We start from the raw sequence: 12,207 nt of genomic DNA on the forward strand, positions 1-12,207 counted from the left end.
CCCAACCCAATCCAATCCAACCCAACCCAATCCAATCCAATCCAATCCAATCCAATCCAATCCAATCCAATCCAACCCAACCCAACCCAACCCAACCCAACCCAATCCAACCCAATCCAATCCAATCCAATCCAACCCAACCCAATCCAACCCAACCAAATCCAATCCAACCCAATCCAACCCAACCCAATCCAACCCAACCCAACCCAACCCAACCCAACCCAACCCAACCAAATCCAACCCAATCCAACCCAACCCAATCCAACCCAACCCAACCCAACCCAAACCAACCCAACCCAACCAAATCCAACCCAATCCAACCCAACCCAATCCAACCCAACCCAAACCAACCCAACCCAACCCAATCCAATCCAATCCAACCCAACCCAACCCAACCCAATCCAACCCAACCCAACCCAACCCAACCCAACCCAATCCAACCCAATCCAATCCAATCCAACCCAATCCAACCCAACCCAACCCAACCCAACCCAATCCAATCCAATCCAATCCAACCCAACCCAACCCAACCCAATCCAATCCAATCCAACCCAACCCAATCCAATCCAACCCAACCCAACCAAATCCAACCCAATCCAACCCAACCCAATCCAATCCAATCCAACCCAACCCAACCCAATCCAATCCAATCCAACCCAACCCAATCCAATCCAACCCAACCCAACCAAATCCAACCCAATCCAATCCAATCCAATCCCAACTGGTTTTTTTTCCTGGTTTTCAGCCAAACCTGCTCCTCCTGCGGTCCCAAATTGCCCGGGGACAGAAATTTGGGAATTTCCTTTTGCAATTGGGCAGCTGCACTTTGGGGGGGGGTTGGGGGTTTTGGGGGGGTTTGGGGGATTTTTGGGGTTTTTGGGGGATTTTTTTGGGGGGTTTTTGGGGTTTTTTGGTATTTTTGGTTGGTTTTTTTTGGGTTTTTTTGCGGGTTTTTGGGGGGGTTTTTTGGGGGGTTTTTTGGTTTTTTTAGGCTTTTTTTGGATTTTTTTTGGTTTTTTTGAGGGGTTTTTTTGGTGTTTTGGGCGTTTTTGGGGTTTCTTTGGGGTTTTTTGAGGTCTTTCTTGGGGTTTTTTGTTTTTTTTTGTTTTTTTGGGTTTTTTTAGGTTTTTCTTGAGGTTTTTGGGGGGGGTTGGCTTTTTTTGGGCTTTTTTGGGGTTTTGGGGGGTTTTTGGGGGGTTTATTTGGGTTCATTTTGGGTTTCTTTTGTTTTTTGGGGGGTTTTTCTTTTGTTTTTTTTAGGTTTTTTTGGGGGGAGTCTTGTTTTTTTGGGGGGGGGTTGGGTTTTTTGGGGTTTTTTGGGGGGTTTTTTTGGGGTTTTTTGGTTTATTTTGTTTTGTTTTTTGGGTTTTTAGTGGTTTTAGGGTTTTTTGGGGGGGGTTTTGGGTTTTTTTTTTGTTTTTTGGGGGGGCTTTTGGGGGGTTTTTTTGGTTTTGGTTTGTTTTTTTGGTTTTTTTTAGGTTTTTTTTTAGGGTTTTATTGATTTTTTGGGGTTTTTTTGGGGTGTTTTTTGGGGTTTTTTGTGTTTTTTTGGGGGTTTTTTTTGCGGTTTTTTGGTTTTTTGTTTTTTGGTTTTTTGGTTTGTTTTTTGGGGGGTTTTGCGTTTTTTTTTTTGTTTTTTGGGGTTTTTTGGGGTTTTTTTGGGCTTTTTTTTGGGGGGGGTTGGGGTTTTTTTTTTTTTTTTGGTTTTTTTTTTGGTTGTTTGGGGTTTTTTTTTTTGGGTTTTCTTTGTTTTTTTTTGTTTTTTTTTTTTAATTCCCCGCGTTCTGGATCCTCCCCTTGGCTCCTCCTCCCCCAAATCCCTCCCCCTGCCTTTATTTATTTAATTTTTGTTTCGTTTTGTTTTCCCTTTGGATTTTCGATTCTTTCCGGGCTGTTCCTCCACCAAAAATCCAAGAAATTTTGGAATTCTCATTCCCAGCCCGATCCAGGATGGGTAAGAGATCCCCAAATCCTTCAGAATTCCCAAAAAATTCTCCCAAAAAAATCGCGGAATTTTGGCATTCGGGGGTGGGGGTGGGGGGTCAGGTCAAATTCCAGTTTTGTTTTTTCCTTGGATTTCAATATTTAATTATTCCCTAAAAACAAAAAAACAACAAAAAACTCTCCAAGGTTTTAACGAAAAGCTTGAATTCCTTCATTAAAATCTGTTTTTAATTGAGAATTTTTAATCCCTGAACTTCCCCAAACAAAAAAAAAAAAGAGGGAAAAAGTGATTTGGAACAGGAAAAAACCCTTGGAAAAATATTTTGAGTTTTCCTCTGTTTTTTTTAATTTATTTTTTTTTATATTTTTGGGGGGTAAATCCCCGATTTTCAGGATATTTTTTTTTTTTTTAGCTTTTTGGGGTTTTGTTTTGTTTTTATTTTTGAGGGGAAAAAAACCTCAGATTTTCAGGATTTTATTTTTTGGTACTGTGGAAAAAAAGTGGGAGGGGCCAAAAAAAAAACAAAACAAACTTGGAATCGGTTTAGTGGGAATTCAAAACACAGGGGGAAAAAAAAAACAGAACAGAACAAAAACAAGATTTTTGGGATCAAACCCAGCCAAAAAAAAAAAAAAAAATTTCAGGAATTTATAGCAGGAATGTGTAGCCAAAAACTCCCAATAATCCAACCAAAAAAAATATCCTGATTTTCCTGGAATTTTTCATTCCCAAATAGAATTTTTTTGAGGATTTTTAGGGTTTTTTTTTTTTTAGTTTTTTTTTGTTGTAGTTGTTGTTGGTTCCAAGGTCCTGGAAGTCGATAAAAAAAATAAATAAATAAAAAAACTTTGGGAATCATTGACACACCTGGGAGCTCCAAAAAATTGGGAATTATGAATGGAAATAAATCCTGGAATTTATTTCCAGCATGAAGTCTTTTAAATTTCCTTGGAAATTTGGGATTTTTTTTTTTCTGGGAGAAAATCCTTAAAATTTTTGGATTTTTTTTTTTCTTCCCCCCCTCTCCCCCCCCGTGTCTTTTAATTTGATTTTTCCCAAATTCAATCCGTATTTGCCTGCCTGGAATTCGGAATATTTTGATATTAAATCTTGGAATTCCAAAGAAATTCCCAATTTTTTTTTTTTTTTTTTTTTTTTTGGTGCTAAAAATCCCAAATTTATCCCTCCTGATTTTGCCCCCTCCTTGGGGCAACTCGGGAAGCCAAAATTTGGGATAAATTCCAACGTTTTATTCCCAGGAATGAACAAATCCAAGGCCCAAAAATTGGGAACGGGGAATTGGGAATTCCAAGGAATTGGGAATTCCATGGAATTGGGAATTGGGAATTCCAGGGAATTGGGAATTCCAGGGAATTCCATGGAATTGGGAATGGGGAATTGGGAATTCCAGGGAATGGGGAATTGGGAATTCCAGGGAATTGGGAATTCCAGGGAATTCCATGGAATTGGGAATTCCATGGAATTGGGAATTGGGAATTCCAGGGAATTGGGAACTGGGAATTGGGAATTCCATGGAATTGGGAATGGGGAATTGGGAATTCCAGGGAATTGGGAACGGGGAAGTGGGAATTCCATGGAATTGGGAATTGGGAATTCCATTGAATTTGGAATTGGGAATTGGGAATTCCAGGGAATTGGGAACTGGGAATTGGGAATTCCATGGAGATTGGGAATTCCAGGGAATTGGGAACTGGGAATTCCAGGGAATTGGGAATTCCAGGGAATTGGGAATCAGGAATTCTGGGGAATTGGGAATTCCAGGGAATTCCATGGAATTGGGAATGGGGAATTGGGAATTCCAGGGAATTTGGAATTGGGAATTCTATGGAATGAGAAATTGGGAATGGGAAACTGGGAGTGGGAAATTCCAAGGATTTAAGGCTGGGAATTGGGAATGGGGAATTCCATGGATATGGGAATGGGGAATTCCATGGATTTTAAGGCTGGGAATTGGGAATGGGGAATTCCATGGAATTGGGAATTGGGAATTCCATGGATTTTAAGGCTGGGAAATGGGGAATTCCATGGAATTGGGAATTGGGAATTCCATGGATTTTAAGGCTGGGAATTGGGAATGGGGAATTCCATGGATATGGGAATGGGGAATTCCATGGATTTTAAGGCTGGGAATTGGGAATGGGGAATTCCATGAATTGGGAATTGGGAATTCCATGGATTTTAAGGCTGGGAATTGGGAATGGGGAATTCCATGGAATTGGGAATTGGGAATTCCATGGATTTTAAGGCTGGGAAATGGGGAATTCCATGGAATTGGGAGTGGGGAATTCCATGGCTTCGAGGCTGGGAAATGAGGAAATGAAGAACTGGGAATGGGGACCCAACGGAAGGCCCCAAATTCCCGGGATTTTCGCCCTCACTTCTGGCAGTTCTGGGACGTGAAAAGGTTGGAATTTTCTCCTTTTCCCAGCAGGAAAATGCGGAACGTGCGGGCCGGGCTACGCCAGCCCTCTGGAGGCCATGAAAGGCAAGTGCTGGGCCAGCATTCCCAAATCCTGGAATTGCTTCGGGATCGAGGGCAGAGGAAAGGCTCAAACGATGGGGAAAGCTGGAATTTGTTTTGTTTTGTTTTTTTTTTTTTGGTGGGGTTTGGGATTTGATCCCAAATTTTGCCTGCAGGGCCTCGGGAGGAGCTGCTGTACCTGCCCTGCATCTACCGGAACACCGGGATCGGCATTCCCGATTTTCTGGCCACCGTGGATGTGGATCCCAAATCCCCGCAGTACTGCCAGGTACGGGGGCGGGGAGAACGCGGGGGAATGCGGGGTCCCGGATCCGGGAGAAATCCAGGGGAATGCGGGAAAAATCCAGGGGAATGCGGGAAAAATCCAGGGGAATGCGGGAAAAATCCAGGGGAATGTGGGAAAAATCCAGGGGAATGTGGGAAAAATCCAGGGGAATGTGGGAAAAATCCAGGGGAATGCGGGAAAAATCCGGGGTAATGCGGGAAAAATCCAGGGGAATGCGGGAAAAATCCAGGGGAATGCGGGAAAAATCCGGGGTAATGTGGGAAAAATCCAGGGGAGTGCGGGAAAAATCCAGGGGAATGTGGGAAAAATCCAGGGGAATGTGGGAAAAATCCAGGGGAATGTGGGAAAAATCCAGGGGAATGTGGGAAAAATCCGGGGGAATGTGGGAAAAATCCAGGGGAATGTGGGAAAAATCCAGGGGAGTGCGGGGAAGGATCCATGGCTGTGAGGGATCCCAAATCCGGGAAGAATCCCCACGACCGCGCGGTATCCCAAAATCCCTGGCGGGGGTGGGGGGGGGGACAGGGTGAAGAAAACTCCCAGAAAGCCCGTTCAAGGAGACGCATCCCTCACTCCCAATCCCCATGCCAATCCCAGTCCCAATCCCCATGCCAATCCCAATCCCAGTGACCAATCCCAGTCTCAATCCCAATGCCAATCCCAAAGCCAATCATAATCCCAATGCCAATCCCAATGCTCAATCCCAATGCTCAATCCCAATCCCCATCCCAATCCCAATGCTCAATCCCCATCCCCATCCCAATCCCCATCCCCATCCCCAATCCCCATCCCAATCCCAATGACCAATCCCAATCCCAATCCCCATCCCCCTCTCAATGCCCATCCCCAATCCCCATCCCCAATCCCCATCCCCAATCCCCATCCCCATCCCAATGCCCAATCCCAATGCCAATCCCAATGCTCAATCCCAATGCTCAATCCCAATCCCCATCCCAATCCCAATGCTCAATCCCCATCCCCATCCCAATCCCCATCCCCATCCCCAATCCCCATCCCAATCCCAATGACCAATCCCAATCCCAATCCCCATCCCCCTCTCAATGCCCATCCCCAATCCCCATCCCCAATCCCCATCCCCATCCCAATGCCCAATCCCAATGCCAATCCCAATGCTCAATCCCAATGCTCAATCCCAATCCCCATCCCCATCCCAATGCCCAATCCCAATGCTCAATCCCAATGCCCAATCCCAATCCCCATCCCCATCCCAATCCCAATCCCAATGACCAATCCCCAATCCCCATCCCCATCCCAATGCCCAATCCCGATGCCCAATCCCAATGCCCAATCCTCAATCCCAATCCCCATCCCCATCCCCCAATCCCCAATCCTCCATCCCAACGCCACCTCCCTCGGCGCGCGCCCGTTCAGGTGATCCACCGGCTGCCCATGCCGCACGCGGGGGACGAGCTGCACCACTCGGGCTGGAACGCCTGCAGCAGCTGCCACGGCGACTCCCGCCGCTCCCGCCGCTTCCTCGTGCTGCCCGCGCTCGCCTCGTCCCGCGTCTACGTCGTCGACGTCGCCGCCGAGCCCCGCGCGCCCCGGCTGCACAAGGTGGGACCCGCGCGGCGCCTCCCGCGCCGCCGCCTTGGCTCGCTCTGCCTCGGCGCCTTCCTTCGGGGGCGCCGACGTCCTTTGCTTTTGTGGGGGTCCTCGTGGGTTTTTAGCGGTTTTTTTCTGGGGTTTTTGGCGGGTTTTCGGTGGGTTTTGGCGGTTTTTTCTAGGTTTTCGGCGGTTTTTTTGGTGGTTTTTGGCGGGTTTTTTTTTTTTTTTTGTGGTTTTAGGCGGTTTTTTGGTGGTTTTCGGCGGTTTTTTTGTGGTTTTTTTTCCCTGGGTTTTCAGCGGGTTTTTTTGGTGGTTTTTGGCGGGTTTTTTTTTTTTTTTTGTGGTTTTAGGCGGTTTTTTGGTGGTTTTCGGCGGTTTTTTTGTGGTTTTTTTTCCTGGGTTTTCAGCGGGTTTTTTTTGTGGTTTTTGGCGGGTTTTTTTTTTTTTTGTGGTTTTAGGCGGTTTTTTTGTGGTTTTCGGCGGTTTTTTTGTGGCTTTTTTCCTGGGTTTTCAGCGGGGTTTTTTTTGTGGTTTTTGGCGGGTTTTTTTTTTTTTTTGTGGTTTTAGGCGGTTTTTTTGTGGTTTTCGGCGGTTTTTTTGTGGTTTTTTTTCCCTGGGTTTTCAGCGGGTTTTTTTGGTGGTTTTTGGCGGGTTTTTTTTTTTTTTTTGTGGTTTTAGGCGGTTTTTTTGTGGTTTTCGGCGGTTTTTTTGTGGCTTTTTTCCTGGGTTTTCAGCGGGTTTTTTTGGTGGTTTTTGTCGGGTTTTTTTTTTTTTTTTGTGGTTTTAGGCGGTTTTTTTGTGGTTTTAGGCGGTTTTTTTTGTGGTTTTTGGCGGTTTTTTTGTGGTTTTTTTTCCTGGGTTTTCAGCGGGTTTTTTTTGTGGTTTTTGGCGGTTTTCTTGTGGGTTTTTTTTGTGGCTTTTTTTCCTGGGTTTTCAGCGGGTTTTTTTGGTGGTTTCGGCGATTTTTTTGTGGTTTTTTTTTTCTGGGTTTTCAGCGGTTTTTTTGTGGTTTTTGTCGGGTTTTTTTGTGGGTTTTTTTTATGGGTTTTTTTGTGTTTTTTCAGCGGATTTTTTGTGGTTTTTAGCGGGTTTTTTGTGGTTTTTTTCTGGGTTTTCAGCGGTTTTTTTTGTGGTTTTTGTCAGTTTTTTTGTGGTTTTTTTCTCGGGGTTTTCAGTGTTTTTTTTGGTGGTTTTCGGTGTTTTTTGTGGTTTTTCAGCGTTTTTTTTGTGGTTTTTTTCTGGGTTTTCAGCGTTTTTTTGTGGTTTTTGGCGGTTTTTTTTTTTGTGGTTTTTCAGCATTTTTTTGTGTTTTTTTTTTTCCTGGGTTTTCAGCGGATTTTTTGTGGTTTTTGGCGGTTTTTTGTGGGTTTTCAGCATTTTTTTTGTGGTTTTTGGCGGTTTTTTTTTTTTTGTGGTTTTTCAGCGGTTTTTTTGTGGCTTTTAGCGGGTTTTTTGTGGCTTTTTTCCTGGGTTTTCAGCGGTTTTTTTTGTGGTTTTTCAGCGTTTTTTTTGTGGTTTTTCAGCGGTTTTTTGTGGGCTTTTTTAGTGGTTTTTTTTGTGGTTTTTAGCGGTTTCTTTTGTGGTTTTTAGCGGGTTTTCTGTGGGTTTTTTTAGCCTTTTTTTTGTGGTTTTTACCCCACTTTTCCCCCATTTTTCCCCATTTATTCCCCATTTTCCCCATTTGTTCCCCAATTTCCCCACATTTTTTCACATTTATTTCCCTGTTTTTCCCCATTTATTCCCCATTTTCCCCCATTTTTCCCCAATTTTCCCCCATTTATTTCCCCAATTTTACCCCAATTTTTCCCCATTTGTTTCCCCAATTTTTCCCCGTTTCCCCCCCTTTTTTCCCCATTTTTTCCCCTTTTTTCCCCTTTTATTCCCAATTTTCTTCCCTTTTTTTCCCCATTTATTTCCCCATTTTTCCCCATTTATCCCCCATTTATTTCCCAGCTCTTTCCCCACTTTTTCCCCATTTTTTCCCCGTTTCCCCCCCAATTTTTTCCCCCTCTTTTCCCCCAATTTCCCCCCATTTATTCCCAACTTTCCCCATATATTTTATTTTATTTTATTTTATTTTATTTTATTTTATTTTATTTTATTTTATTTTACTTTATTTTATTTTATTTTAATTTATTTTATTTTATTTTATTTTACTTTATTTTATTTTATTTTAATTTTATTTTATTTTATTTTATTTTATTTTACTTTATTTTATTTTATTTTAATTTTATTTTATTTTATTTTATTTTATTTTATTTTATTTTTCTCTCCCCCCCTCCCAGGTGGTGGAAGCTGAGGAATTGGCCCAAAAAGCCGGCGCGGCGTTCCCGCACACTTCCCACTGCTTGGCCTCGGGGGAAATCCTCATCAGCTGCCTGGGGGATCCCCAAGGAAATGGAAAAGGTTTGGAATTCCACAAAATTCCCCCCCCCCAAAAAAAAAAAAAAAATTAAAAAAAAAAAAAAAACAACGGAAAAAAAACGAAAAAAAACGGAAAAAAAATTTAAAAAAAAAATGAAAAAAAAAAACGAAAAAAAAGGAAAAAAAAGTCCCCAAACTTTCATTTTTCTCCAGCTGCAAAAAAAAAAATAAAACAAAGAAAAAACAAAAACAACAAAAAAAGAAAAATAGAAATAAATTAAACGAGAATAAATGAGAATAAATGAGAATAAATGGAAAGGAATAAAAAGAAATAAAAAGGAATGAAAAGGGAGAATTAATGAGAATAAATGAGAATAAATGAGAATAAATGGAAAGAAATAAAAAGAAATAAAAAGGAATGAAAAGGGAGAATAAATGAGAATAAATGGAAAGGAATAAAAAGAAATAAAACAGAATGAAAAGGGAGAATAAATGAGAATAAATGGAAAGGAATAAAAAGAAATAAAAAGGAATGAAAAGGGAGAATAAATGAGAATAAATGGAAAGGAATAAAAAGAAATAAAAAGGAATGAAAAGGGAGAATAAATGAGAATAAATGGAAAGAAATAAAAAGAAATAAAAAGAAACAAAAAGGAATGAAAAGGAATAAATAAAACAAATGAAAATAAATGAAGAAATAACGGAGCGTAATCGATTTTATTTCAGGGTTTAATCGATCTCCGCGCTTTAATTTTAATTTTTATTTTATTTTATTTTTTTTTTTTTATTTTTCCCAGGCACTTTCGTCCTCCTGGACGGAGAAACCTTCGAGGTGAAAGGAAATTGGGAAAAAGGAGGAAAAATCCCCAAATTTGGTTACGATTTTTGGTACCAACCCCGGCACAACGTCCTGCTGAGCACCGAGTGGGGCGTCCCCAAAATCCTGGATCAGGGATTCAACCCTCAGGATGTGGAAAAAGGTTCCTGGGAAGCCCAAAATTCCACGCTCGGGGAGAGGGTGGGAAATTGGGGGGGGGGGGGAGAAAAAAAAAAATCAAACTGGGGGGGGGAAAGAGCAAAAAAATTCCAGGTTTTTACGGCAAAAATTCAATTTTTTTAAGAGGCAAAATTCCTGAAAAATTCAGATTTTTCGCAGCGAAAGCGCGACAAAAATTGGATTTTTTTAGGGCCAAAAATTCCTGAAAAACTCAGATTTTTCGCAGCGAAAACGAGACAAAAATTGGATTTTTTAAGAGGGAAAATTGGTGGATAACTCAGATTTTTCGCAGCGAAAACGAGACAAAAATTTGGATTTTTTACGAGGGAAAATTCCTGAAAAATTCAGATTTTTCGCAGCGAAAACGAGACAAAAATTTGGATTTTTTAGGGCCAAAAATTCCTGAAAAACTCAGATTTTTCGCAGCGAAAACGAGACAAAAATTGGATTTTTTAAGAGGGAAAATTGGTGGAAAATTCAGATTTTTCGCAGTGAAAACGCGACAAAAATTGGATTTTTTAGGGCCAAAAATTCCTGAAAAACTCAGATTTTTCGCAGCGAAAACGAGACAAAAATTGGATTTTTTAAGAGGGAAAATTGGTGGAAAATTCAGATTTTTCGCAGCGAAAACGTGACAAAAATTGGATTTTTTTAAGAGGGAAAATTGGTGGAAAATTCAGATTTTTCGCAGTGAAAACGCGACAAAAATTGGATTTTTTAGGGCAAAAAATTCCTGAAAAACTCAGATTTTTCGCGGCGAAAACGAGACAAAAATTGGATTTTCTAAGAGGGAAAATTGGTGGAAAATTCAGATTTTTCGCAGTGAAAACGCGACAAAAATTTGGATTTTTTACGAGGGAAAATTCCTGAAAAATTCAGATTTTTCGCAGTGAAAACGCGACAAAAATTGGATTTTTTAGGGCCAAAAATTCCTGAAAAACTCAGATTTTTCGCGGCAAAAACGAGACAAAAATTGGATTTTTTAAGAGGGAAAATTGGTGGAAAATTCAGATTTTTCGCAGCGAAAACGCGACAAAAATTGGATTTTTTAGGGCCAAAAATTCCTGAAAAACTCAGATTTTTCGCAGCGAAAACGAGACAAAAATTGGATTTTTTAAGAGGGAAAATTGGTGGAAAATTCAGATTTTTCGCAGCGAAAACGCGACAAAAATTGGATTTTTTTTAGGGCCAAAAATTCCTGAAAAACTCAGATTTTTCGCAGCGAAAACGAGACAAAAATTGGATTTTTTAAGAGGGAAAATTGGAGGAAAATTCAGATTTTTCGCAGCAAAAACGAGACAAAAATTTGGATTTTTTACGAGGGAAAATTCCTGAAAAATTCAGATTTTTCGCAGCGAAAACGAGACAAAAATTGGATTTTTTAAGAGGGAAAATTGGTGGAAAATTCAGATTTTTCGCAGCAAAAACGAGACAAACATTGGATTTTTAAGCGGGAAAATTCCTGGAAAATTCAGATTTTTAGCAGTGAAAATGAGACAAAAAATTTGGATTTATTAAGACGGAAAATTGGTGAAAAGTTCCATTTTTTAACGCAAAAAAAATCCCTGAAAAATTCCATTTTTCGACCCGAAAAATTGCAATTTTTAGGGTAAAAATTCCTGAAAAATTCAGTGAAAATCCCTGAAAAATTCAATTTTTTAGGGTAAAAAATTTCTGAAAAATTCTGCGAAAATCCCCCAAAAATTACATTTCTCAACGTGAAAAATCCCTCAAAAATTCAGCAAAAATCCCTGAAAAATTCCATTTTTTAGGGTAAAAAATCCCTGTAAAAATCCCATTTTTCAGGATAAAAACCCCTGAAAAACCCCCAAAAAATCCCAGTTTTCCGGGGTAAAAACGCTTGAAAAATTCAGCAAAAATCCCTGAAAAATCCCATTTTTCAACACGAAATACCCCCGAAAAATCCCATTTTTTAGGGTAAAAATTCCTGAAAAATTCAGCAAAAATCTCCGGAAAATTCCATTTTTGGGGGTAAAAACCCCTGAAAAATTCAGCGAAAATCCCCCAAAAATTCCATTTTTCAATGTGAAAACCCCCCGAAAAATCCCATTTTTTAGGGTAAAAAAAATCCCTAAAAAATCCCATTTTTCGGGATAAAAACCCCTGAAAACCCCCCGAAAAATCCCATTTTTTAGGGTAAAAAAAATCCCTAAAAAATCCCATTTTTCGGGATAAAAACCCCTGAAAAACCCCCGAAAAATCCCATTTTTTAGGGTAAAAAAATCCCTAAAAAATCCCATTTTTCCGGGATAAAACCCCCTGAAAACCCCCAAAAAATCCCATTTTTTAGGGTAAAAAAATCCCTAAAAAATCCCATTTTTCGGGATAAAACCCCCTGAAAAACCCCCGAAAAATCCCATTTTTTTAGGGTAAAAATTCCTGAAAAACTCAGCAAAAATCTCCGGAAAATTCCATTTTTTGGGGTAAAAATCCCTGAAAAATTCAGTGAAAATCCCTGAAAAATTCCATTTTTCGGGATAAAAACCCCTGAAAAACTCCCAAAAAATCCCATTTTTTAGGGT

At 40.5% G+C, this 12,207-nt stretch overlaps 1 protein-coding gene across 1 annotated transcript in view; it reads left to right on the top strand.

Moving 5' to 3' along the window:
• Positions 1-1,884: 1,884 nt before the first annotated feature.
• The window catches only part of LOC134055128 (methanethiol oxidase-like), a 28,510-nt gene continuing 18,187 nt past the window's right edge, over positions 1,885-12,207 (top strand). The window contains exons 1-6 of the mRNA XM_062511259.1: positions 1,885-1,954; positions 4,395-4,451; positions 4,604-4,716; positions 6,127-6,312; positions 8,589-8,709; positions 9,465-9,647. Of these exons, the coding sequence (XP_062367243.1) occupies positions 1,951-1,954; positions 4,395-4,451; positions 4,604-4,716; positions 6,127-6,312; positions 8,589-8,709; positions 9,465-9,647 (664 nt within the window). The 5' untranslated portion in view covers positions 1,885-1,950. The remainder of the gene's footprint in view (positions 1,955-4,394; positions 4,452-4,603; positions 4,717-6,126; positions 6,313-8,588; positions 8,710-9,464; positions 9,648-12,207) is intronic.

This window comes from Cinclus cinclus, chromosome 31, assembly GCF_963662255.1.
Source record: "Cinclus cinclus chromosome 31, bCinCin1.1, whole genome shotgun sequence".
Taxonomy (NCBI): domain Eukaryota; kingdom Metazoa; phylum Chordata; class Aves; order Passeriformes; family Cinclidae; genus Cinclus; species Cinclus cinclus.